General features: G+C 40.5%; 1 protein-coding gene across 2 annotated transcripts in view; it reads left to right on the forward strand.

The window, feature by feature from the left end:
- The first annotated feature begins 4,900 nt into the window (after positions 1–4,900).
- The window catches only part of MYO1A (myosin IA), a 74,995-nt gene continuing 56,018 nt past the window's right edge, over positions 4,901–23,877 (forward strand). For both annotated transcript variants that reach the window (XM_075199410.1, XM_075199411.1), the window contains exons 1-2: positions 4,901–5,160; positions 18,300–18,444. In XM_075199410.1, the coding sequence (XP_075055511.1) occupies positions 18,322–18,444 (123 nt within the window). In that variant the 5' untranslated portion in view covers positions 4,901–5,160; positions 18,300–18,321. The remainder of the gene's footprint in view (positions 5,161–18,299; positions 18,445–23,877) is intronic.

A 23,877-nucleotide genomic window follows, 5' to 3' on the forward strand; every position in this document is an offset into this window, starting at 1 on the left:
CTTTGAAAACCCATTTCTTTTTTAGAGATGGGTTGCACCCTCACAACTGACCCAATCTCCACTCTGAGCCACACTTGCTCCTTTTGTTTCAGCTGTGCCCTCTTCTCTTTAGAATGTAAGATCTCTAATGAGCAGGGTCCTCCATACTCTTTGTTTTCATGTCTCCATTCATTTTGTCTGCCTTGTTTATTCTGGTTTTACGTATGTCTTGTTTTCTGTATGTCCTTGTCTTCCATACTGTACGGCGCTGTGGAACACTGTGGTGCCTTACAAATCTACGATAATAATAATAATAATAAAATGCCTCTTAGTGAAGCAGATGATACACAGAGTAGCCTGCCTCAGAAAAATGTGACGTACTTGGGTGCATGCTGCTGCTATTCCTGCTGTTGAAGGTGAATCACCAACCCAGTGGGCTGTTCCAGTCATATAATCTTTAGTTTTCCCAGTTCCGCTTGTCCACATATCAGTGGTTAAGTGTAGAGTGGGTAGAATGGCATTTTTTAGCCCAACAATTACATTTTTACAAACCTTCTGGTAGAGGTGAGGAATAGTTTTTTTTAGTAAAATGGTGTTGTGATGGAATTTGGCAATGGGGACACAAGACCTCAAGTAATTGTCTAACACCAGCTTCATTAATAGTGGATATTGGACGCAGATCTAATACTAGCATAGTCACCATGGCGTCTGTGATCCGCTTTGTGACTGGGTGACAGCTTTCAATCTTGCTAAGGATTGTTTAACAGTCAGTTGTTGTAAACTACTAGTAGTCTTCTTCTTGGTCTGCTTCTGGGTTGAAGATCCACCCCCAGCAGCAGGAGCAGCAGCAGTGGGCCTAACATTCAAGGATTCTTCTGAGGAGTCTTGAATAGGGGAGCCTTAGCAACTTGGAAGCAGGACTAACTCCGATCACTTATGAGGATAATGATGATGAAGCTGTTGGGTGTGTAGATTTCAGGTGCTGGGATCTAGTGGAAAGAAGGGAGGTAGCTGATGCTGGACTGCTTGTTGTTATTTTTTTAGCATAAGTTTCTGATTTTCCTAAGAGCTTTCCATGAACTCGCTTCAAATGGCGTAACATGGATGAGGATCCTAGATGGTTAAGGTCCCTACCTCTACTGACTGTGCCTTTACAAACGCTACAAATGGCTAGACAACTGTTGTCAGGATTTGGGTAAAAATAATTCCACACATAAGAGGTGTATTTTTTTGGTCTTATGCCCAGGCATGTCAATGGCCTTCTTCTTATCACTGGCAAGAACTGCTGTCTTTGTTTGAAAGTGTTTGAAAATAATATTGTGACCTTTACTATACGGGCAGGGTTACAATGTCCCAATAGCCTTGTGGGAAGGAGGGTACCCCTGCTTTCACTACAACTGTCACTTGCAGTGAAGTGTGGCTGTCCTCTAGTGCATAAAGTGCCTCAAGGTGAAGTGCTAGCAGATGGTGTTAAGATTCTTTATGGCACGGGTCAACTAGGGACATCACTGTGACTAGGTGACAGCTGTGCCCAATATACCCACATTGTAACATTTAAGTGCAAAAATGAAACAAGTAATACATAGATAAATTAGAGAGATGGGATGCCAAATGGGTGTAACCTTTATTTTCAATAGCCCAGTGTCCTGCTCTTATCACAATCTGCTTGCCCATTACTGTGGGACTAGCTACTGCCAGATTGGTGCTTCTGCCAGTGTGTTCATACTGCCACATACTGGTCTGCTAATCAGGCAGCCTTTTTCCATGTTGAAGGCTCCTGATCGAGCACCCATCTCCTGGTGCTATTCTGTTGCTAAGCTGTTCCTAGTGTACTGCAGTTTGTTGCATCTCCTGGTTGATCCCTAAGGTGCAGTAGCACTGGACATTATGATACAATATGTCCCACAGCACTTGCAGCCTGTTGGGGAATGAGGAACCCGGCCACAGCCACCTTCCTTCATTTATTTTGCTTATTGTGATAAATGTGATAAACATATTGCCCATTTATTCTTTTTCCAGGCATCCCTGTTGAAGTCCCATCTGTGAGGGACGAAACACGTTTGAAAAGTACTCTTATACTCGCCCTGAATCAGCCTACAAAATCTGACAGCCTCCTAACAGCAAGGAACGTGAGAGATAACCTATTCCTGAAATGGAATCCATCAGCGGCCGTGCATATCCCATTACCTTAAGAAGTTACAGTCACCTAGATGTCCTGGCTGATCTCACCTCTACCAGCGTGGTAGTGGTCAAGCCCTAGGTCTCCCTGCTCCAGCAATCCCACCAAGTAAAAAGACCCACGGAATTCCTCTGAGCTACAAATGTCACAACAGGATGCTCAGTCCTGCAGAAGCATAGACTTCAATGCTGGAGCGTTCCCCAGGGTGAAAGCAAAAACAGCAACAACCCTCCCCTGGGTTTAACACTTTCCTCTATACCCTGTCCCTACTCAAGATACCACTAGCAACACATCCATTTAACACATCCACACAGCAACAGAAACATACAAGCATCACAACAACCCAAACTGCGCCACGGGAAACTACCTAAAAACTAAACCCGAAACCACAGGACCGGAACCCCTATACACTCTGTTAGGCAGCAACGAACTAGATCTACTGACCGATAACAAGTGCAGACGTCCTAACCCCGATCTCACCAACTACGCCTACATTTTAAATATGTAACCTGGACAAAAGTTGGTGCTGTGCATGCAATAGAAAGCTATTGGTCCATACAATCACCTGCATATACTGGTCCGAGCCAGGAATGGGAGAACTTCTCCATCCTGGGCCCTGTCAGGTACTGATGTTTATAGGAGCGCAGGGTCATAGTGCTCAGAGATTCCACTGTGCTAGTATGCAGAACCTGCATAGTGCAGCTCCTCCTACATCTGATCCCACACCTTCCTGCTGCAGCTGCCAGGAAGAAGGATTAGAGCACTATAACGCACCAGGCTCAGGTAGGCAGCCTTACAGTAACTGCCACACATCTCCGTCACTGTCACCGACCATCAGCTATAGGCCTGTAAGTATATTAGTATATTATATTAGTAACAAATGAATAGTCTCTCAAAACATGAGTATTGGGGTATTGCAATACAAGGCTTCCTATTTAGAGAGTTCTGATGCTACTAGTTATAACACTGTGAAAGCATTAGCCATTGTTATCTAGATTCCAGGAGTGGTTTCTGCTACCCAGACCGCTGGTCAATTCAGTCACTTGACACAGCATTTCAAGTTGAGTGGAAGACTTGAAACAGCCGTACAACATATTTTACAGTGATGCCTGTATAATTAATCTAAGTACCTATGGTAAACCTAACATATATACCTCCAGCCATCAAACGTTTGCTCCTCGCGGACCTAAGGACCTAAAGACTCGGGCTCAAACAGCTGTCCAGAAGAGCATAAGGCAAGCAGCGATAGGTAGTTCTAATATATGTATGTGTGTGTATATATATATATATATATATATCTCAACTGTCCTGATTCCATCAGGCTCATCAGGATATTCTGAAATTTGGGTGACTGTCCTGTTTAGCCAGGAATTTGAGGGACAGTTGGGAAGTATTTGCCCCTTTCCTTAAATGTTGTGCATACAAGCTAGTGGTGCGTGCATCATGTAAGGTAAGGGTGAAGAGAGATCTAAATGGTTGGAAGGAGGCGCTACCCATGCCCTCCATGATGCTGCACACCTTCTCCATTGGCACGGTGCTGATCACAATGGGTCCTTTATCATTTTCAGCTGTTTTCTTTGTATGTGAACCAATCTTTTAGCAAAATTGTTGTATTTATACTGTAATACTTCTACCACGGGTCAGAGTGCCCTGCCCAGTTGCCCCCCCTTTTTTTTGTTTTACATTGGTTATGGTATTGTTTTAGTCCTTACACCACCTATTTCACTTATATGTTTATGTATACTGTGAATTTTGTAAATTTTGTGTTAAATAAAAATTACATAAAACAATGCATTTATAATACAAAGCAAATCCATTAAAGTGATAAGTAATGTACATATTTTAATGTAATGTATTGACAAATATTTCTTGGTTTTTTTTACTTTAGAAGAAGAGAAGTCAGTTTTCTAGCTGCTTTAATTTATATAACCACACTCCACTTCTGAGAGCAGCTCTCATGACATGAGGATGAGCCGACTTCTGCAGGATTGTGAGTGCAGATGAAAATGCACCAGGTAGAAAGTATAAATTTGTCACATCAGCCTTCTGCCACTTTAAGGCCACCCCTTCATTAGATGTAACTTTTACACTTTTCTGCTAAAGTACTGCCTCATTTATGTCTTAATTATTCATGAGAATAAGAGGACATCAAAACTCTCTTAATTACATATCACATTTGTGTCTGAATGTTTTTATCACGTGGATATTGCTGTTCATAGAAATGCTTTTACCTGTATAAAATGCACCTTTGATGGAACAGAAGCCGTAGGATGACTCCGCAACCTCACACTAAATAGGTGTCCCCTTCAAACCCTAATACTCTTACCAACAAAATGAAGTCTTGATTTCTCATGTGAGCGCTCATCAATTCGCTTGACTGTGACCAGTTGTCATTTAGCAGGAACACCCTGATCTGTCCAGCTATTGCCATCATAAGATGCACAATTTTTGTGTTCCTCAAAGATGTCAACATCTTTGTATACACATCACAAAATTGCATGTCTACTGCAAAGGTGTGTTTTTGCATAATCTTAAATGATCTCTAGTGTATGCGTTTTATTGAATTTATTTTTGCTATGCAGTGATTGCTAATTAGATTTACTGTCACAATAAATGTGTTTTTTTTCTATGAAGATGTGACACTGTACTAAGACAACTTGAATCTCTTTTAAGAACAATCATTCTGCACATGAATTTTCTGCTATGCAGTGTTGCCAGCTATCAGATAGGGGATGTTCCAGTGTTAGCTACACAAGGCCTAAGGAAATAGGTGTGGTAACTGAGGGGTTGTGCTAAGCACTAAGTGCACTAAGTGCTGCCAGTCATTAACCAGAGCTGCCAGTCACCATGGACAGCTCCCAGTGAGCGCACATACAGGGATCCAGCTTCAGAAAATTTGTGTTCAAAGCCCCTGGGAGTCCTGTAAATAATCAGAAGGCTACAATTAAAACACACCAACAGCACAGAGAGCCATCGAATACACATTTCTGTCTGGTAGAAAGGTAAGTGCAGATTTACTGTAGTTCTCAATTTTCTAAATGACAGAAGCTAAGTGCAACGGGTCCATAGTTCATCTAGAAAAGTGATATTACTTCCTCCTTTTAGATGAACATTCTGTTATAGTTAGCTTTTCTCACATTCCACTCTGGTTGGATCATGAGAAAACTTTGGTACAATACAAGTATGCTTAGATTTAAACTCGTGTTTCTTTATCATTGGGAATTGGGGCTCCCATATCACCTTACCTAGACAGTACATTTTTTGTTTGATGTTTATCCTGTGATTATTTTCCCTATATCCAGTCTGTAAGTCCTGAATAAAAGGTGTATTAAGGGAGGAGCATTCTGATAATAGCTTTCCTCTGTTACATCATGTAAAGTGTAAGCTTTGACACAGATCCCAAGCTGCGTTGGGTAGTTTATATATTATTATACTGCAGCTCTTGTTTTTTCTACAAACATAATAAAATATATATATGTATATATATATATATATATATATACATATACACACACACATATATATATATATATATATATATATATATATATATATATATATTTATATATATATATATAGTATAGGTTCAGCACTTAGCAAGGTTTCCCAGATTGTATTTCAATAGTTCCCAGCCTAAAGTATTATAAAGCTGTGAACACCCTGATTACCCTGTATCAAGAAGACATGTTGGGAGGTATCACCCAGTACAAAACATTATCTACATGACATACATGCTATAAAATGTAAACATAGAGACATAACCCAGCGTGTAATCAGATTATTCTGTAACACATAAAGACGTAGTTATGATTCACCAGGATCTACATTCCAATCAGCTGATATAGAAGCATAACTGAAGGTCTGTGATGCTGCCCATCAAATCTTAGCTGGACTTCAATACACAAGCTTTCATTTTTTTGGGGCGAGTTTTACCTAGGACTTGCCTATTCTGTCTGTCTTACATATGGACTCTCTAAATATGTCCTGCAAGCTTCTTCCACATGATTCATCTACTATGTTTTCTGTGATAGAATGCATAACAACTTTACATTTCAGGGTCAGCTCTCAATAGCAGCTTTATTAAATATGTAAGTGCTGCAATGTTCAAAGGTGATATGTAAGGTCATACAATATCGCCATTCGTTACAGTGGCCATGTTGTGCTCGACTTTCCCCATTTGCTGTATCGGTGCAATACCTGTCAGGGAGACTTTCCTATACTTGATAACATGCACACTGCATCACAATAGCTGGCCTGGGAGAAGACACTAGATACAACGTGATCTTTGCTCACCCATGTAATTTTTATGTATTTATTGCTTGGAAATTGCTGATTATTTCTAGTTTTTATTTGAAGGGAAAGATAAGATTAGTTTTATTACACTGGCTTTGGAGTCAAAGGTGGATATAAAGTATACCAGGAATCTGCAGAGTATTAACATTCTCCTGTATGTTTAATATGAATTAGGGCTGCATGTAGACTTTGTGCTCTTCTCTTTCAGAGCCATGAATTACATATTACATATAATTACATATAAAAAAACAGGTTCTTTTTAAAATATCCCATCATATTTAATTTGTACCTGTTATTTTCAGCAGTGTGAGATCTAACTGCATTAATAGATAGCACTCCAGCGTTCAGATTACTAAACTGAAATAAATATTTTCATACACTGTAGTTGAGGTTTCCTGCTTTACCTTTCCTTCACTAAAAAACATTAAAAAGTTGCTCATTGAATGTTGCCATATATTTGGACACGTCCATCCAACATCCCAAGTCACTAACTTGAAAGATAAATAAGCTAACCTGTTATGATCACACTGCGCCCTCCATGCTGCTTTTTCTCTCCCCTTTCTCCTGGCCCCCCTTTCTCACACTGTGCCATGCTGCATTTGCTCCCCACTTCATCACCCTGTGCCATGCTGCCTTTGCTTTACCATTCCTCACTCTGTACCATGCTGCTCCCCCCCTTCCTCACTCTGTGCCATCCTGCTCTCCCCCCTTCCTCACTCTGTTCCATTCTGCTCCCCCCTTCATCACGCTGTGCCATTCTGCTCCCCCCTTTCATCACTCTGTGCCATCCTGCTCCCCCTTCATCACTCTGTGCCATTCTGCCCTCCTTTCATCACTGTATGCCATCCTGCTCCTCCTTCATCACTTTGTGCCATTCCACTCCTCCCCTTCATCACTCTGTGCCATCCTGCCCCCACTTCATCACTCTGTGCCATCCTGCTCTCCCTTCATCACCCTGTGCCATCCTGCTCTCCCTTTATCACTGTGCCATCCTGCTCCCCCTTCATCACTCTGTGCCATCCTGCTCCCCCTTCATCACTCTGAGCCAACGCACTCCTCCCCTTCATCACTCTGTGCCATTCCGCTCCTCCCCTTCATCCCTCTGTGCCATTCCGCTCCTCCCCTTCATCACTCTGTGCCATCCTGCCCTCTTCATCACTCTGTGCTATCCTGCTCCCCCCTTCATCACTCTGTGCCATCCTGCTCCCCCCCCTTCATCACTCTGTGCCATTCTGCTTTCCCCCCTTGCCTCCTTTCCTTTACTTACCTTTATTGATTTCTTTCTTCTCCCGTTCTCTTCTGTCTTCTAGCATGCTAGTTGACTTCTCTCTGCGCCGCTCCTCACTGAATATCGAGCACGATGATGTTACGCCCGACATTCAGTGTGAACAGAGCAGGGAGGAAGGGCGCTGGCGATTTTTTGTTGTTGTTTTTTTTTAGTACCCCGCCCCACCAACGAAGAGAGTGGAGCCATCAGCATCGGTGCCCCCTGGGGACCACCCCGGCTCCCCAGGGTGCCAGTCGGACCCTGGCTGCCCTACATTAACAGATCATCAGCACAGCTCCCAGTCTCTAAAAACGGAGATTGTAGGATTTATGTAAATTTGCATATATATAACCTGTTTGTCCCTTTAAAATATTTGAATATGTGCCAAAGTTATGTGTTGTTAGCTCTACTTTTAGCTGTTAAACTACAATACAAAGACAATGGAGGCAAGAAAAAAAGGTGAGAAAACCTGATTACAGGAAGCAACCTTAACTCTAACTATCCTCCTCTCACCCATGTAGAACTAGGCCCTAGGCAGTTATCTAGGTTGCTTTCTGGTTTTCAGGTCCTGATTTGACAGTCTATGGTTACACTAAAAAAATCAGTGATAAAATTCTGTAAGACCATAATGGATTGTGTTATGAAATATAACACACAATGTGGTTACTGTACATGTTTTTTGGCCTGATAGACAATGTGAGGTTTAATAGGGTTAGATTAACAAACCTAGATATTATTCAAAATGTAGCCCTTTGTTTTGCATTTCAAATAGTCCTCCCTAGCTTCCCTGAAACAATCTGACTGATCACTTTCCTGAGATCAAGTAATGAAACATACACATAAATGGAGGTTAAAAGCCTAGAAGGGGAGGGAAATGGAGATAAATGAAATAGCGGAATGCTTTCCTACAAGAAGCAGACATTTAAAGGACAAGTGCAAATAAATGATGCAATAAATAAAATGCTTCTTTTCTGCCTTCCTATATGCTTTCTTTAACTCAAAGACAGATAAAAAATAAATAATGTCATGCTGTCTTTTTCACCTTTGTCTTGGATGCATCATCCTTTTTATGCTTATAGAAAAGCTCATTATAATATCATATAATGCTTAAATGGAAATAGTTTTTTGGGGGGATTTGACATATACACAGTAGATGTACCCATTTGGGCAGATGATCCACTTTTATTGGAACCAGTGAAATCACGAGGTATTGCCAAGTATTCATGAGCCCTGACATACATGATGTATTGGTTCCTAGTGAATTTATTGACTACATTCTCATAAATTGCCAGCGCACAATATGACTGCATCCACTGTGTGTCGGCGACATGTCTATTTTTATTAGCAATTTATATAGTTCATTTTTATCTATATAAGCAATAGAACAGAAGAAAGTTGTTTATTTTAAATATATACTGTTATATGTTAGTTATCCACCTCTATTTGGATCTAAAGTCAAGAATAATAAATGCTCCCTACATTTGAAACAGCACAAACATCTACGAGCACAGCTCACAGAATTAGGGCCTGATTGTCCAATAGGCTGACTAGGCTGCAGCCTAGGGCGTGATACTTTTTGGAGAGGTGTAAAACTGTGACAGAGAATGGCAACCCCCTCCCCTTTCACCTTAATCAGACCCTGCACAGAATGACTCATATAAGAAATATACATGACTTAAAAAGAATTAAGTCTAACAGATCTTTGGTCCAAGGACATAAGATGCTATATAACATAATATCATATACTTAAGAGGCAGTATAACTTTCTCCCAAGAGTGTGTGTAATAGTCTAAATAATTCCATCTATTCTAGAAGTTAGTTGGCCATCGTTTGCCATGTGGAGCAGCATTGTAGTGTTCTAAGACCATAGGACCCCTGTTACCATTTAGCAGGGGCTTAATAAGGAGTAAGTCACTCATTTATTTATTTATTGACAGTTACACAGTGCCTACATATTACACAGCACTTTACCTTACCCATATGGTTTTGTAGTGTGGAAGGAAACCCATGCAAACATGGGGAGAATATAAAACCTTGACACATAGGGCCCTGGTCACCATCGAACCCAAGACCCCAGTGTTGTGAGGCAGCAATGGTGTCTAACGGGCCACGGTGTGCTTTTAATATTTGACTGTGACATTGTGCAGGTGTCCCATTACCAGGTGTCATTTCTAAAGTGCAGGTGAGACCCAGTGCTAGCTACCCACATTATTGTCTCTGATTTAAATATATGAATCCACCTTTATCAATAGTAAACTATTGTCAAGGGATTTTGTGGTATGGTGATTAGCTAAGACATTATCAGTTTAACTCTCATAGTACAGTGATTTAAATTTACCATTTGCAGTATCTATAGGTAACTACACATGACATAAAGCATACTTACGTGGATATATTGAGCCGGATGCGTCTCAGGTTGCGTCCAGCTACAAAACAGTAATATTTGTGGACAACATATGTCGGGAGTACAAGTGTGTATACTTACAATTATACCCCATTCATACTGCACCAAAAACCCGGGTTTTTGCAGAGGCACGCTGAAAAACCCGGGTCTTGGTGCAGTATGAATAGTCCAACCACAAAATCCCGGGTCTAAAATCCCGGGACTTAGACCCGGGATTTTGCAAGGGGTAATTCCCGTGTTGGACCCCGCTCGCCTGCAGTATGAATGGTGCAACCTGTGTAATTCCCGGGTCTCACCATTCATACTGAAAAAAAATAAATTGGGAAGTAAAAAAAAAAGTAAAAAAAAAAGATTTTAATTACTAAAAAATACAAAACAAATGTTTACTTAACTTATTTTCAGCCAGCGGTGTCTCCGGTGCGTTGCCGGCTGTCAGGGGGACCTCTGGGTACTAAAATGACATAATTTCTAATGGACTAGAAATGACGTCATTTTAGTACCCTGACAGCCGGCAACGCACCGGAGACACCGCTGGCTGAAAATAAGTTAAGTAAACATTTGTTTTGTATTTTTTAGTAATTAAAATCTTTTTTTTCACTTTTTTTTTCTAAAACCCGGGTCGGGCAGGTGCAGTATGAACCCGCCCGACCCGGGAATCTTCTGATCTATACTGCCCTGTGCCCCGGCAATATCCCGGGTTAACAACCCGGGATATTGCCGGGGCGGCAGTACGAAAGTGGTATTAATGAAAGTATAGAGACAGTGTTAGTAGTAAATGTTAAAGTCACATTATCCTTGGGGTACACAATATAATAAGGTGTGTATGAAGCACCATAAACACATGAGAGAATAATTTCTTGACCGACAATGAGAAAGTCACATTTTCAATATAAATTGTACTGAAAAACAAACACCCCAGCATCTGTTGTTTTCCCCTTTAAAAATCAAATGTAAATTTCCTTTCCTGCTGCAGTCGAAATGGAAATATCCTTTTTTTTATAGAAAAAGTATTTTTGTTTGTATACAGGTACAAAAAACATACAGCACATTGCATTCAATTGTACACAGTACACCATGAAACATAATCATTCATACTTTTTAGTACAATACAAGATATAAGGTACATGACATCCTACACTATACATCAAGTACTGCACTAGCCATGCAAACTTAAACGACATAACAGATTCAAACAAGCAATGAATGTCAGGGGATGGTATGTGAGAGGGGTAGATGGGGGAGGAAATCACAAGCCTGAAGCTTTATTGAGAGACAGACACAAACATAGGGAAGAGTGCATGAATTAAGGAAAGACATTCAACAAAACTTTAAACAGTGATGGGGGAGTGGGTTGGAGGGGGTAAGGGAGGGGGAAAGAGGGGTCAGGACCAATCACGAATGGTTACATAGTGTTACCGATAGTCACTATCATCATGGCATATGCTTTTTGTGACATCACATGCCTATTTCTGCACAAGTGTACCTAGCTTTTCGGTCCTGCCCATAGATCTGTGGCCCATAATGGTGTTGTCTGCAGGGGTGAAGAAGTTGCCACTGGTCCATGGGAGGAGTTGGGTGGATTGCGGGAGTTTCTGGGTGCAGAAACAAGATCTCATTTTGTGGGACAGGATTATTTAATTGAGATAAAGAGGTGGAGAAGCCACCTTTTCCCTGGTTTGAGGGAGGGCACAAAACCTCCCTGCAACAGACCTTAAATCCTCTACCACTTCTGAGGTCCTGGAGATCGGGTCTCGTCCCTATATTTATACCAGGATGTGCCTTGCACCTTCCAGCTACATTTCTAGTCACACTTTGCCAGTTTTGTGTGTTATCAAACACACTAAAGTGACATATATAATAAACCAAATGTTTCCTCAATCTAATAATTAATTTAAAACATACATGAAGCTAAGTCCAGCAGTACTTTAGGAGAGACATGGATGAATGTAAATGAATAAACGTGGAAGCTCTGAAGTGAAAGTAGGTTGAACCTTGATGTGACGTTTATACTGTTTTCCAACCTGCAGAACAAGGCACATATTACTTTTATAGTGGTGTTTCCAAAGACCATAATGTGAGCAATGTACCTTAAAAATGCGCTAGTCATAGAGTTTGTCACACTTGTGCACATACAGATACATTGTGAGCTTGGGAAGAACTAGAGTTGTCACACCCCAGCTATGGGGCCCTGAGGTGAGTGTGGCCTAGTATTGCTGACATGCGCAGGGGCCCGTCAATTTTGTGTTACGCCCCTATTTGTGAGTCTGTACATTTTACAGTTTCTTAATGACTCTTTCAAAATTATGAGCCATAAAGAAGAACTATACATTTGACCAAGTTAATATTCTTTTGTAATGAGGGGATGGAGTTTGTTTTAGAGCACGCTATAATAAGCAAAGTACATTACTATAGCAGTTAAATATATCTATATAGAGTTCAAACCAGCTTTCACTTAAATCCTAATGAAAAATTATTTTTAATAAAAAAGGCTCTTTCTATGGGGGGGGTATTCAATTGTTAGCGAGATCCCCGGAAAAACGAGCGCTCGAAAAATACTAGCGTTAATACGGTAATATGCGCGTAAATACCGTTAATACGGTAGTTTATTCGCTGAATTTCATCTCGCAGCTGAGGGAGCTGCGAGATGAGATTCAGCGAGTAATTACCGTATTAACACTAATATTTTTCGAGCGCTCGTTTTCCAGGGATCTCGCTAACAATTGAATACCCCCCTATATATCTATATATCTTTCTATTTGTGAGACCAAAGAACCAGATTGCTGTGAATATCTTCTTGTGTGATTGTGATCCATACAAATATATGTACTTTATGTTTACACTTGAAAAAAATAGTTTTGTTTGTAAACTTATAACAGCACTGCAGCATAATCCCTCATGTCCCATACCTCATGCCAGGATGTTTACCAAGATAGTTCATGACGCTTCCGCACTGTGGTTTTATTTGTTCCACGTTAGTAGTGCACTTGTGACAATTCATTCACTGCTTTGTATCCTGGATTTCACATCCTTCCTCTCTAGTGTATTGAAGTTGCCATTCCGGATGTCAGCAGTAGGAACTATACAGTAAATTAACCTGGCTTGATGCTTTTGAAGGTTTTCCAGGTGTATGACGGGGATTGTTCAGTCAGACAGTAGATGAAAACATGCCATCCAACCTTTCAAATGACCAAACATGGACACAGCAGTTATTATAGATGATTTCTTTGTATATGTTCATGAACATGAGATATCAGACATGCATCTGACCAGACTGGATAACAATATTTATAAAACACAGTTTTAAATGATAAACAGTTGTAAAGCATGATAAAATAATCTAATATATAAGAAATATGCTAATATGCATTAAACAGACACTTTGGAAGCATTTGGAATTTAAATTTATATAGATAAATAAATGAATAAGACATAAAATAGGGACAGTTGGAAGATATGTATAAAGTGTTCCTTTCTACACACTGGAATGTGGCATAAAGCTGTTTATTTACTGCAGACATCTATGTAACATTTCTGAGAACATATACAGAGGGCCGCCATCAGAAACTGTGGGGCCCAGTACCAATTAATCTGGCAGGGCCCCCTCCCCATACATGCGCCCCCCTATCCCTCATCACAGTACATTCCCCCACTCCCTCATCACAGTAAAGAGGTTCCCCTCCCCCTAAAGAAAATGTCCCCCTCCCCCCCAATCACAGCTAATGTTCCCCCCTCCCCCCATCACAGTTAATGCCCCCCCCAATCACAGTTAATGTCCCCCTCCCCCAGGCACAGTTAAGGTACCCCTCTCTCCCCCCCATCACAGTTAATGTCCCCCCCAATCAAGTCCCCCCTAGGTACAGTTAAAGTCCCCTCTTTTATCCGCCACTCTCCTATAAAATGAACACCTAATAAACTTACCTTCTCCTCCGTGATGCTGCAGCTCCCAGTCACTGATACACTGGGAGCACGGCGTGCAGTGATGACGTTACCGCGCCGCGCTCCCAGCCTATCAGTGCCTGGGAGGTGGAGCTACAGCATTGCGGAAAGAAGGGGCAGCACAGTCAGTCAGACTGAGGGGCCTGGACAGTCCAGGGAGCCCGGACAGACGGAGAGGTCTGTCCGAACCCCCTAGTCTGTCAGGGTATACATGATGAAGGGGGGATGATATCAAGGTTGAAGAAGGGAATATGATATCATACATGATGAAGAAAGGATGATATACATGAAGAAGGGAGGATGATATTATACATAATGAATGAAGGATGATATCATACACGAAGAAGAGAGGATGATATCAAGGTTGAAGAAGGGAGTATGATATTATACATGATGAATGAAGGATGATATCATACATGATGAAAGTAGGATGATATTATACATGATGAATGAAGGATGATATCATACATGATGAAAGTAGGATGATATTATACATGATGAATGAAGGATGATATCATACATGATGAAAGTAGGATGATATTATACATGATGAATGAAGAATGATATCATACATGATGAAAGTAGTATGATATTATACATGATGAATGAAGGATGATATCATACATGATGAAAGTAGGATGATATTATACATGATGAATGAAGGATGATATCATACATGATGAAGGAAGGATGATATAAAACATGAAGAAGGGAAGATGATATCATACATGATGAATGAAGGATGATATCATACATGATGAAAGGAGGATGATATCATACATGAAGAAGGGAGGATGATATCATACATGATGAAATGAGGATGATATCATACATGAAGAAGGGAGGATGATATCATACATAATGAAGGAAGGATGATATCATACATGAAGAAGGGAGGATCATATCATACATGATAAAGGAAGGATGATATCATACATGAAGAAGGGAGGATGATATCATAGATGAAGAAAGGAGGATGATATCATACATGATGAAGGAAGGATGATATCATACATGAAGAAGGGAGGATCATATCATACATGATAAAGGAAGTATGATATCATACATGAAGAAGGGAGGATGATATCATAGATGAAGAAAGGAGGATGATATCATACATGAAGAAGGGAGGATAATATCATACATGATGAAATGAGGATGATATCATACATGAAGAAGGGAGGATGATATCATACATGATGAAGGAAAGATGATATCATACATGAAGTAGGGAGGATGATATCAGATGAAGAAGGGAGGATGATATCATACATGATGAAGGGAGGATGATATCATACATGAAGAAGGGAGGATGATATCATACATGATGAAGGAAGGATGATATCATACATGAAGAAGGGAGGATGATATCATAGATGAAGAAGGGAGGATGATATCATACATGAAGAAGGGAGGATGATATCATACATGATAAAGGAAGGATGATATCATACATGATGAAGGGAGGATATCATGCCTCATTGAAGATGGTATCACATCATGCCTCATATGAGTTTGAAATGTTGGCAATGGTGGTTGCATGAGTGAAGCTTCTATTACATATTGTTGTGAATATATGTTGATACCACATTATAACATGGGAACACAGCTTGATAACGATCACTAAGTTTCTATGCTTCTTTAAAACATAATGATCTTAGTATTTTTCTAATTGTTATTGCGGATCAGAGTTCACATGTGCTGTGTGAATACACAGTGTAATTCCATGCATGTCCTACACAAATCTTCATAATAAAATGTGTGGTTGCTATGTGCTTAGCTATAAACTCATGTTACTGCTTGGAAATTAGAGCTGATAAACACATTATTTCTGTCGGTATATGAATGAAGACACATATTATATAGTAACAACCAAGAAAAAAACAGAATATAGTTAAGTAGAAGTTAGAAAAAAAAACCCCCAAAAAAATGATTACATTAATATAGATTTATAGAATGCATTACAAATATTTTATTAAGTAGTCAAATGTCTGGCATAATTTTGCATGGACAACATTTTCCAGCAGATGGTATTTCTTGATGCAGTTACATGGTTATTCAATTACTATGATTTATTGTGCATAATTCTATTTACCCAAATTGAGGATAACACTCTACTTGAATATTGTTTTTTGGTGCAATTGGATATAACAAGGCCAGAGCATGGAAGCTGTAGGCAGTGTCATACTGACAACAGTGGTGTTCTAGCTGGGCTCAATGCATTCACCAGTGCAAACACCACATTAACCATGTAAGGTCTGGAGATGCCTTGTGGTGGCTCTGGGCCTTACAGGTGATATGTTACATGTCTGGGGGATTAGCAGGACCTCCGGTATGTTTCACTCTCAATTTCTAAATGTGTATGTTAGTCAGTGTTGGATTTGATAATAGTTAGGACAATACCAATTGGTAGAAGCACCTTGTCCTGGGTAGCTTAAACATTCATAAATGTAAGTAATTAAGACTCCTGCTTTTATTATTTTCTTAAATGCAGTTTTTAAAATAGGTCTTTTTTGTTATCTGGTAGATGAGTGCAGAGTAAGTACACACTTTTTTTGTGTTCTTGTAGTGAATTACCTTCACCTTATTTGCACCAGTTACTAGGTAGACATTGATTAAGCATACAGGGGGCAGTGGCGGATCCAGGGGGGGGGGGGGCGATTGGGGCAATCGCCCCCCCTAGCAGAGACTTGCTGCCGGCGGCTGCACAGTATGTGCAGGTCCGTCCAGCCGTGACAGGCCGTGCCCGGCTGCTCTGATTGTGTTTTAAACACAATCAGAGATGCCGAACGGCACACTGTCCCTGCCTGTCACTGCTGAGCGGACCTGCACATACTGTGCAGCCGCCGGCAGCCTTAGGTGCCATAAAGGGGGCGGGGCCTAAATCCCCCTTCCCCCTAAATCGCCCGGGGTACAGCAGTTTTCTAGATCCGCCCCTGACAGGGGGTCATTTAGAGTTGGATGTCCATTATTTGCATAAAATACACATCTTTGCACTGCGCATGTATGTAGGTAGATATTACATTTTTTGTATATCCCTGACTTGCGTCTCCTTATGACTCCTTATGCCTGGAGCGGAGGAAGAGGGGAGGAAAGAGTGTGCAAGCATAGACTTAAAGTACAGTAAAGTCGCAGCAATGTAATTGAGATATAATTAGAAAGGGAGCATTACTAGACATGCCTTCCAGGAGGCGTATCTCATGTGAGTGTTCGACTTCTGGAGCAAAGATCCGTGCTGATGATGATGATCATCAACATGCACCTTTGCAGTGTTAATAAAAGAATTACATAAATGAATAAATGTAGAAAGATGCATGTCCCTCCACCCAAAAGTGAACCAAGCAAACCAAATAAAAGCAAATTGTTGATTGGTTACTAAAGGTTTAGTGTACATTTGCACCTTTGCAAGATGTAACACTTGCTCAAACTACTGCTGATGTCCCTGCATGTGCATCTTAAGTACATTAAGTTTCACAGAGTTATTAGTATTAGAAACTCCTCACTATCAGATATGCATAAAACTATATTGTCCTTTCTGAATCCTGTCCACAAACTGCATTAAATGTTCAATGTTATTTGTGGTTCTTGCACCTACACAGATACCTTACACTGGTTTAAGGGGTATATCAGATGGATAATTGAACTACTCAACATTTACCACATTAGTAAAAATAGCACATATAAAGCCAATAGGAATACTAAGGTTATTAAACTTAAAAATCATAATACCTGACTACATTTTTTGGACTAACCCGAGTTTCTAGATCTCTTCTGCCTCATTACCATAACCTTTGACTCACTCTCTCTCTCTGCATGGACTCCCCTCTTCTTTCTTTTTTCTTTTTCAGTTTTCTTTCTTTTTCCCTTGACCTTTACCTTTCCTTCCCCCTTTTCTCTTTTTCTTTTTCCCCGATAACTGTTAAATTTGTATGTCGCTAATACAATAATTGTGATGTTTCATTTGTATGATTGGTTTGGTCAGAATCTTTCCACTCCATTTGTTTGTATAATGCTGTTTGCTCTCTGGTTGTTGCCATTTCCAGCCCTTCCTGCGATGTACCCAATAGATAGTATTCACACAAAAAACATAAATAGCATAATACCTGATATGCATTTAAACACATTATGAGCGGCTTGGTGTAAATTACATGCCTTAGGTCATGCTTAGGAAACATTTATGTACATGTGGAGTATGTGTAAAGAATCAATTGATGATGTAAAAGTGTTATCTTGTTGTTCAGTTCCCAGGTCAGAGCCGAGAAGATGGATTCCAATTCCTTCCTGGATGGAATGGTTGGAGTAGGGGATATGATTCTTCTAGAGTCTCTCACTGAGGATTCTCTACTCCAGAACCTAAAGGAAAGATTCAAAAATGATGAGATCTATGTAAGTACAGATATGGTGCGAATGTACCTCTATTCTTGCGTGTCATTCACTTACTGGTACACATATGCCATGTAGATCACTTCACTCAAGGTTTAGTTTTGGAGATCCTTCCTTTTAAATAATGAATTCCTTATTCATTAATATTTTCCTTTTTTCGGATGACATTAAAGGCAAGTCAGTAAGGTCAGATGAGGATGAGGGTTTTCTTCAGGGGAATATAGATAACATTTAGGAATTATCTTAACCGATGAGATTCAAAAAAAGACAAAAAAAACGTTTATGTTCATCATTAAGAAAGTTAATTGAGTGATATTAAGAATGTTGTTGTTTCTGAATGAAGCTCATTGCCAATCTGTAGTGTTATAGCTAGCAATATTTTGCTTTCTGCAACAGCCTATTGGAGGTGTCTCTTGTACCAAAAATATCTCACCACAGATCCCAGGGGTAAATGTATTAATTTACGATTTAAGCAAATTACCGTTAATGAGCGACTTTGCTGGTATAATTTAAAAAATGGCAATATGTTTAAAGGCACGTTTTACCTTTAAACACATTACCATTTTAAATTAAGCCGGCAAAGTCGCAGTATATTGTTGATTTGTTTTAATCGCACGTTAATACATTTACCCCCAAATGTCCACATACACTCCACTAGCAATGTCAATGGTATGCAGTAGATTAGCTGCCTATTTACTTATAATTATGCAAAGAAATTCTGGGATGAGCCTGGAGAGAGACACACCCAGTGCAATATATGATTTCTTGCATTGTACCTTGAACGGACAGTTAGGCTGGGTACATACCACAGATATTTCTCCCGATGAGATATCATTAACAATTTTACCAATGACTTATCTTCAAATCAGTGCTGTTCATCTCTCATAACCATAGGCTGAAAAGATTGTGACTCTACGACAGGGGTAGGCTGGGCTGGGGGCAGGCGTGCCTCTGCCCCCTTGGCCGCTCCCATAATGGGCTACCTTGGGCTGGGTCACTGGGCCACCTGCATTTTTTTCCCTTTAAAATAGGCTGCTGAGTCGAGTCTTGTCCCCCAGGGTATAATTTGCCAGCTCTCCCCTGCTCTGCACACTACATAGAGATCTATGGACACTGCTGGTAGTGAGTACATACACATGGCAGAATTGTTGAACAAGATTTTTAGTCCGTTTTTAAAATCTAATGAAATGATATGATGTACTTTGGAATGATGATCTTTCATCATTGGAGCGTACACACTGATACAAGTCTAAAAAACATTAATAATTGAAAAGTTTGAAAGGCAATCTTCAAGTTCAGTGTTTCCCAAAGCCAGTCCTCAGGGAGTCCTAACAGTGCAGGTTTTCCAGGTCCCAAGTGAAATAATTATACCACCTGTGGATTTTTCAATATATGACAGTCAGTAATGACTACACCTGTGCTCCAGCAAAGAGATAGGGAAAACATGTACTGTTAGGGGTACCTGAGGACTGGCTTTGGGAAACACTGTTCAAGTTGAAGTGAAATGGGCATTATTAATGTATAAAATTGTCCTTTATTATAAAACAATCATAACATTGTGGAAAATGGGTTGCCTAGTGCTTTACAGCACTGGCTATAAAACAACGAGAGAGTCAGTAAAGACCTTGATTTGAAAGCTAGCATTGGCTCATTGTGACCTTGGACCAGTCATCTTATCTCCCTGGCTGTAAACTTTGTATTCGATGCACTCACGAGTGATTTAAGACATGACTGAAGCTCCTACGAGCAATGTATTAGGAGGGGTAAAAAAGTTGAAATTAGGGATGGTGGAGGCCAGTCATGCACCGTGTTTTTACGGCTGCAGTTTCCAAACGCGGAACTGGAGTGTGCACTAGAATAAAAGATAAGTACATTTATTCATAGTTAAATTCTCTACAACATTTTTTCTAGTTCGATAATGACCCCTTGTAAATACTTGCTTTTCTGAGATCTCCCATATTTTGTCTTCTTACAAATAGGGAAGCAGTGATGCTAGACTTTAGGCCTTTTATATAGGCAGTTTATGCCCCCCTATTTTCCATAGTGATGCATTGATCCGAGATTCTTTGGAATTGTTTTTCATATTCTAAACAGAAGGAGTATACCCACGATTTTATGGCACAGACAATGGATGAAATATAAAGCTAGAAGCAGTCCAATCCATCACCTATTCTATAAAATAGTCAGAGGCTATGCTCCATCTGTATAACATATCTGATCAACGATCCCTATTATACTCTCTATTTAGCACACAGTTTACAATGCCTTGAATGGAACACAGAGCAAAGGAGCATGAACACAATAAACTAGCAATGTGTATGAACCAATAAGGTAGCTTAAAATATTCATCCACAGGAATTACATTGAAACTTTAAAGAGGATGCATCATGAGTTTAAGTTTGAACTGGGATCTTTATTAAAGCTCCCACTATAGCAGTATAATCAGAGACATATGATAATGCTACCTGTTCAATGCCATCCTCGTGTTTGTTGTCTAATGTTGCCATTTTAATCATTAACAGCTATATGGCTGCATGTAAACGATTCTTAGCAAAGCTAGCAGGGTCAATCGTTATGATACTGCTGGATTTGGGACACAGCTATGGTTGCCCCTTACATACTTATTATGATAATGTCAGATGCCAATAAAGGAAAGCAAGCTCTAAAATTTAAAACAAAAACAGCAATAGTTTTTTGGTACATTAATTACACTTAGTTACTAAAAACCTGGTTGGTCATATTTAAAAAGAAAGTCCACCTCTTTATTCATATTCCCCAATTATTATTAAGCTGATTTCCAAACCATTCTTACTAACTTTTCCAGTGACCTCTGTGGATCACAATATAAGCATATTGTAAAATTGTTTATAACCTATCTACCTGTGGGCTGGAGCACTCGGCTGACATGTATAAATTCAGTGTGAAGATCTGAAATCTTAAACATTGGTCATGTTGTTAGCCTGTTTGTTTTAGGGATGTGCACCGGCGACTTTTGAGGTCTCGTGTTTTGTGTTTTGGATCCGGATTTTCGTTATTTTTGAGGTTCGGATTTGTCTCGCAAAACACTTGACGAAAGGTCTCGGTTCGGATTTAAGGTATTGGATTCGGATTTTTTTTGAAAAAAACATAAAAAGTTTAAAAATCAAGTTTTTGGGCTTATTTTCACTCCTAGGCTATTATTAACCTCAATAACATTCAATAACAAGCATTTCCACTAATTTACAGTGTATTCTGAACACCTCACAATATAGTTATTAGTCCAAAACGTTGCAACAAGGTATCTTTCTGGACTGCGTAGAGGAGTGGGTCACCACAATATATATTAAAAACCCTGAACTTTTATGATTCGCACCAATAATTGTACCTGGACTGCGTAGAGGAGTGGGTCACCACAATATATTAAAAACCCTGAACTTTTATGAATCGCACCAATAAATGTACCTGGACTGCGTAGAGGAGTGGGTCACCACAATATATATAATAAGAAAACCATCAACTGGTTTGATTCGCACCAATAAATGTACCTGGACTGCGTAGAGGAGTGGGTCACCACAATATATTAAAAACCCTGAACTTTTATGAATCGCACCAATAAATGTACCTGGACTGCGTAGAGGAGTGGGTCACCACAATATATATAATAAGAAAACCATCAACTTGTTTGATTCGCACCAATAAATGTACCTGGACTGCGTAGAGGAGTGGGTCACCACAATATCTTAAAAACCCTGAACTTTTATGAATCGCACCAATAAATGTACCTGGACTGCGTAGAGGAGTGGGTCACCACAATATATATAATAAGAAAACCATCAACTTGTTTGATTCGCACCAATAAATGTACCTGGACTGCGTAGAGGAGTGGGTCACCACAATATATATAATAAGAAAACCATCAACTTGTTTGATTCGCACCAATAAATGTACCTGGACTGCGTAGAGGAGTGGGCACTGGGCACCACAATAAAATATATAAAAAACCTTCAACAGGTCTGCATTACACTACACATACGGCTGCTCCTCCATCCTCTCCATCATATACATGTTGGAGTTTTAGCATGTGACAACCTCTTGTTTTTGATAATGTCAGTGCATTTTGAATATTTTTCAATTTGCCCCACACCACTGAATGTACTTTATCTATGATACGCATCTATCTATCTTGACTGCGTAGTGTGGTGGCCCCGGTACACAATTTGGTACCGGGGCCACAATAAAATAAATACACCCTCCACGTGTCAGAATTCCACCAAACAAGTATCTGGACTGCGTAGTGGGGTGGCCCCGGTACCCAACTTGATACCGGGGCCACAATAAAATAAATACACCCTCCACGTGTCAGAATTCCACCAAACAAGTATCTGGACTGCGTAGTGGGGTGGCCCCGGTACCCAACTTGATACCGGGGCCACAATAAAATAAATACACCCTCCACGTGTCAGAATTCCACCAAACAAGTATCTGGACTGCGTAGTGGGGTGGCCCCGGTACCCAACTTGATACCGGGGCCACAATAAAATAAATACACCCTCCACGTGTCAGAATTCCACCAAACAAGTATCTGGACTGCGTAGTGGGGTGGCCCCGGTACCCAACTTGATACCGGGGCCACAATAAAATAAATACACCCTCCACGTGTCAGAATTCCACCAAACAAGTATCTGGACTGCGTAGTGGGGTGGCCCCGGTACCCAACTTGATACCGGGGCCACAATAAAATAAATACACCCTCCACGTGTCAGAATTCCACCAAACAAGTATCTGGACTGCGTAGTGGGGTGGCCCCGGTACCCAACTTGATACCGGGGCCACAATAAAATAAATACACCCTCCACGTGTCAGAATTCCACCAAACAAGTATCTGGACTGCGTAGTGGGGTGGCCCCGGTACCCAACTTGATACCGGGGCCACAATACCTCCATCAACCCTCTAAATCCCACTCCACTGATGGCGGACACCGGGCGCACGTCTAACACCAACATTGCAGTTACAGCCGCAGTTATACGCTTTGCAATAGGGTGACTACTATCGTATTTGGTGGTCATGGCAAACGACTGTTGGACGGTCAATTGTTTGGTGAAAGACTTAGCGGTCTTACGACTTCCCCTCTGGGAAGATGACCGACTAACAGCAGCAACAGCAGCAGTGGCAGTAGTAGGCGTACCGCTGCAGGATTCCTCGGATGAATCCCGTATTGAGGAGGACTCAGTCTGGCTGGTGACTTGGGCTGCAGGACTGAATCTGATGGAGATTGTGGAGGAAGTTGACGAGGAGGGTGTTGCTGGTGTGTATCCAACTGGACCACGGGATTTAGGTGTCCCTGTACCGATGAGGGTCCTAGCCCCAGTTCCTGAACTAACCACTGAACTATGAAGGTTATTCAGGTGACGTATAAGGGAGGATGTTCCTAGGTGGGCAAGATCCTTACCCCTGCT

The sequence above is a fragment of the Mixophyes fleayi genome, chromosome 2 (assembly GCF_038048845.1).
Source record: "Mixophyes fleayi isolate aMixFle1 chromosome 2, aMixFle1.hap1, whole genome shotgun sequence".
NCBI classification, from domain to species: Eukaryota; Metazoa; Chordata; class Amphibia; order Anura; family Limnodynastidae; genus Mixophyes; species Mixophyes fleayi.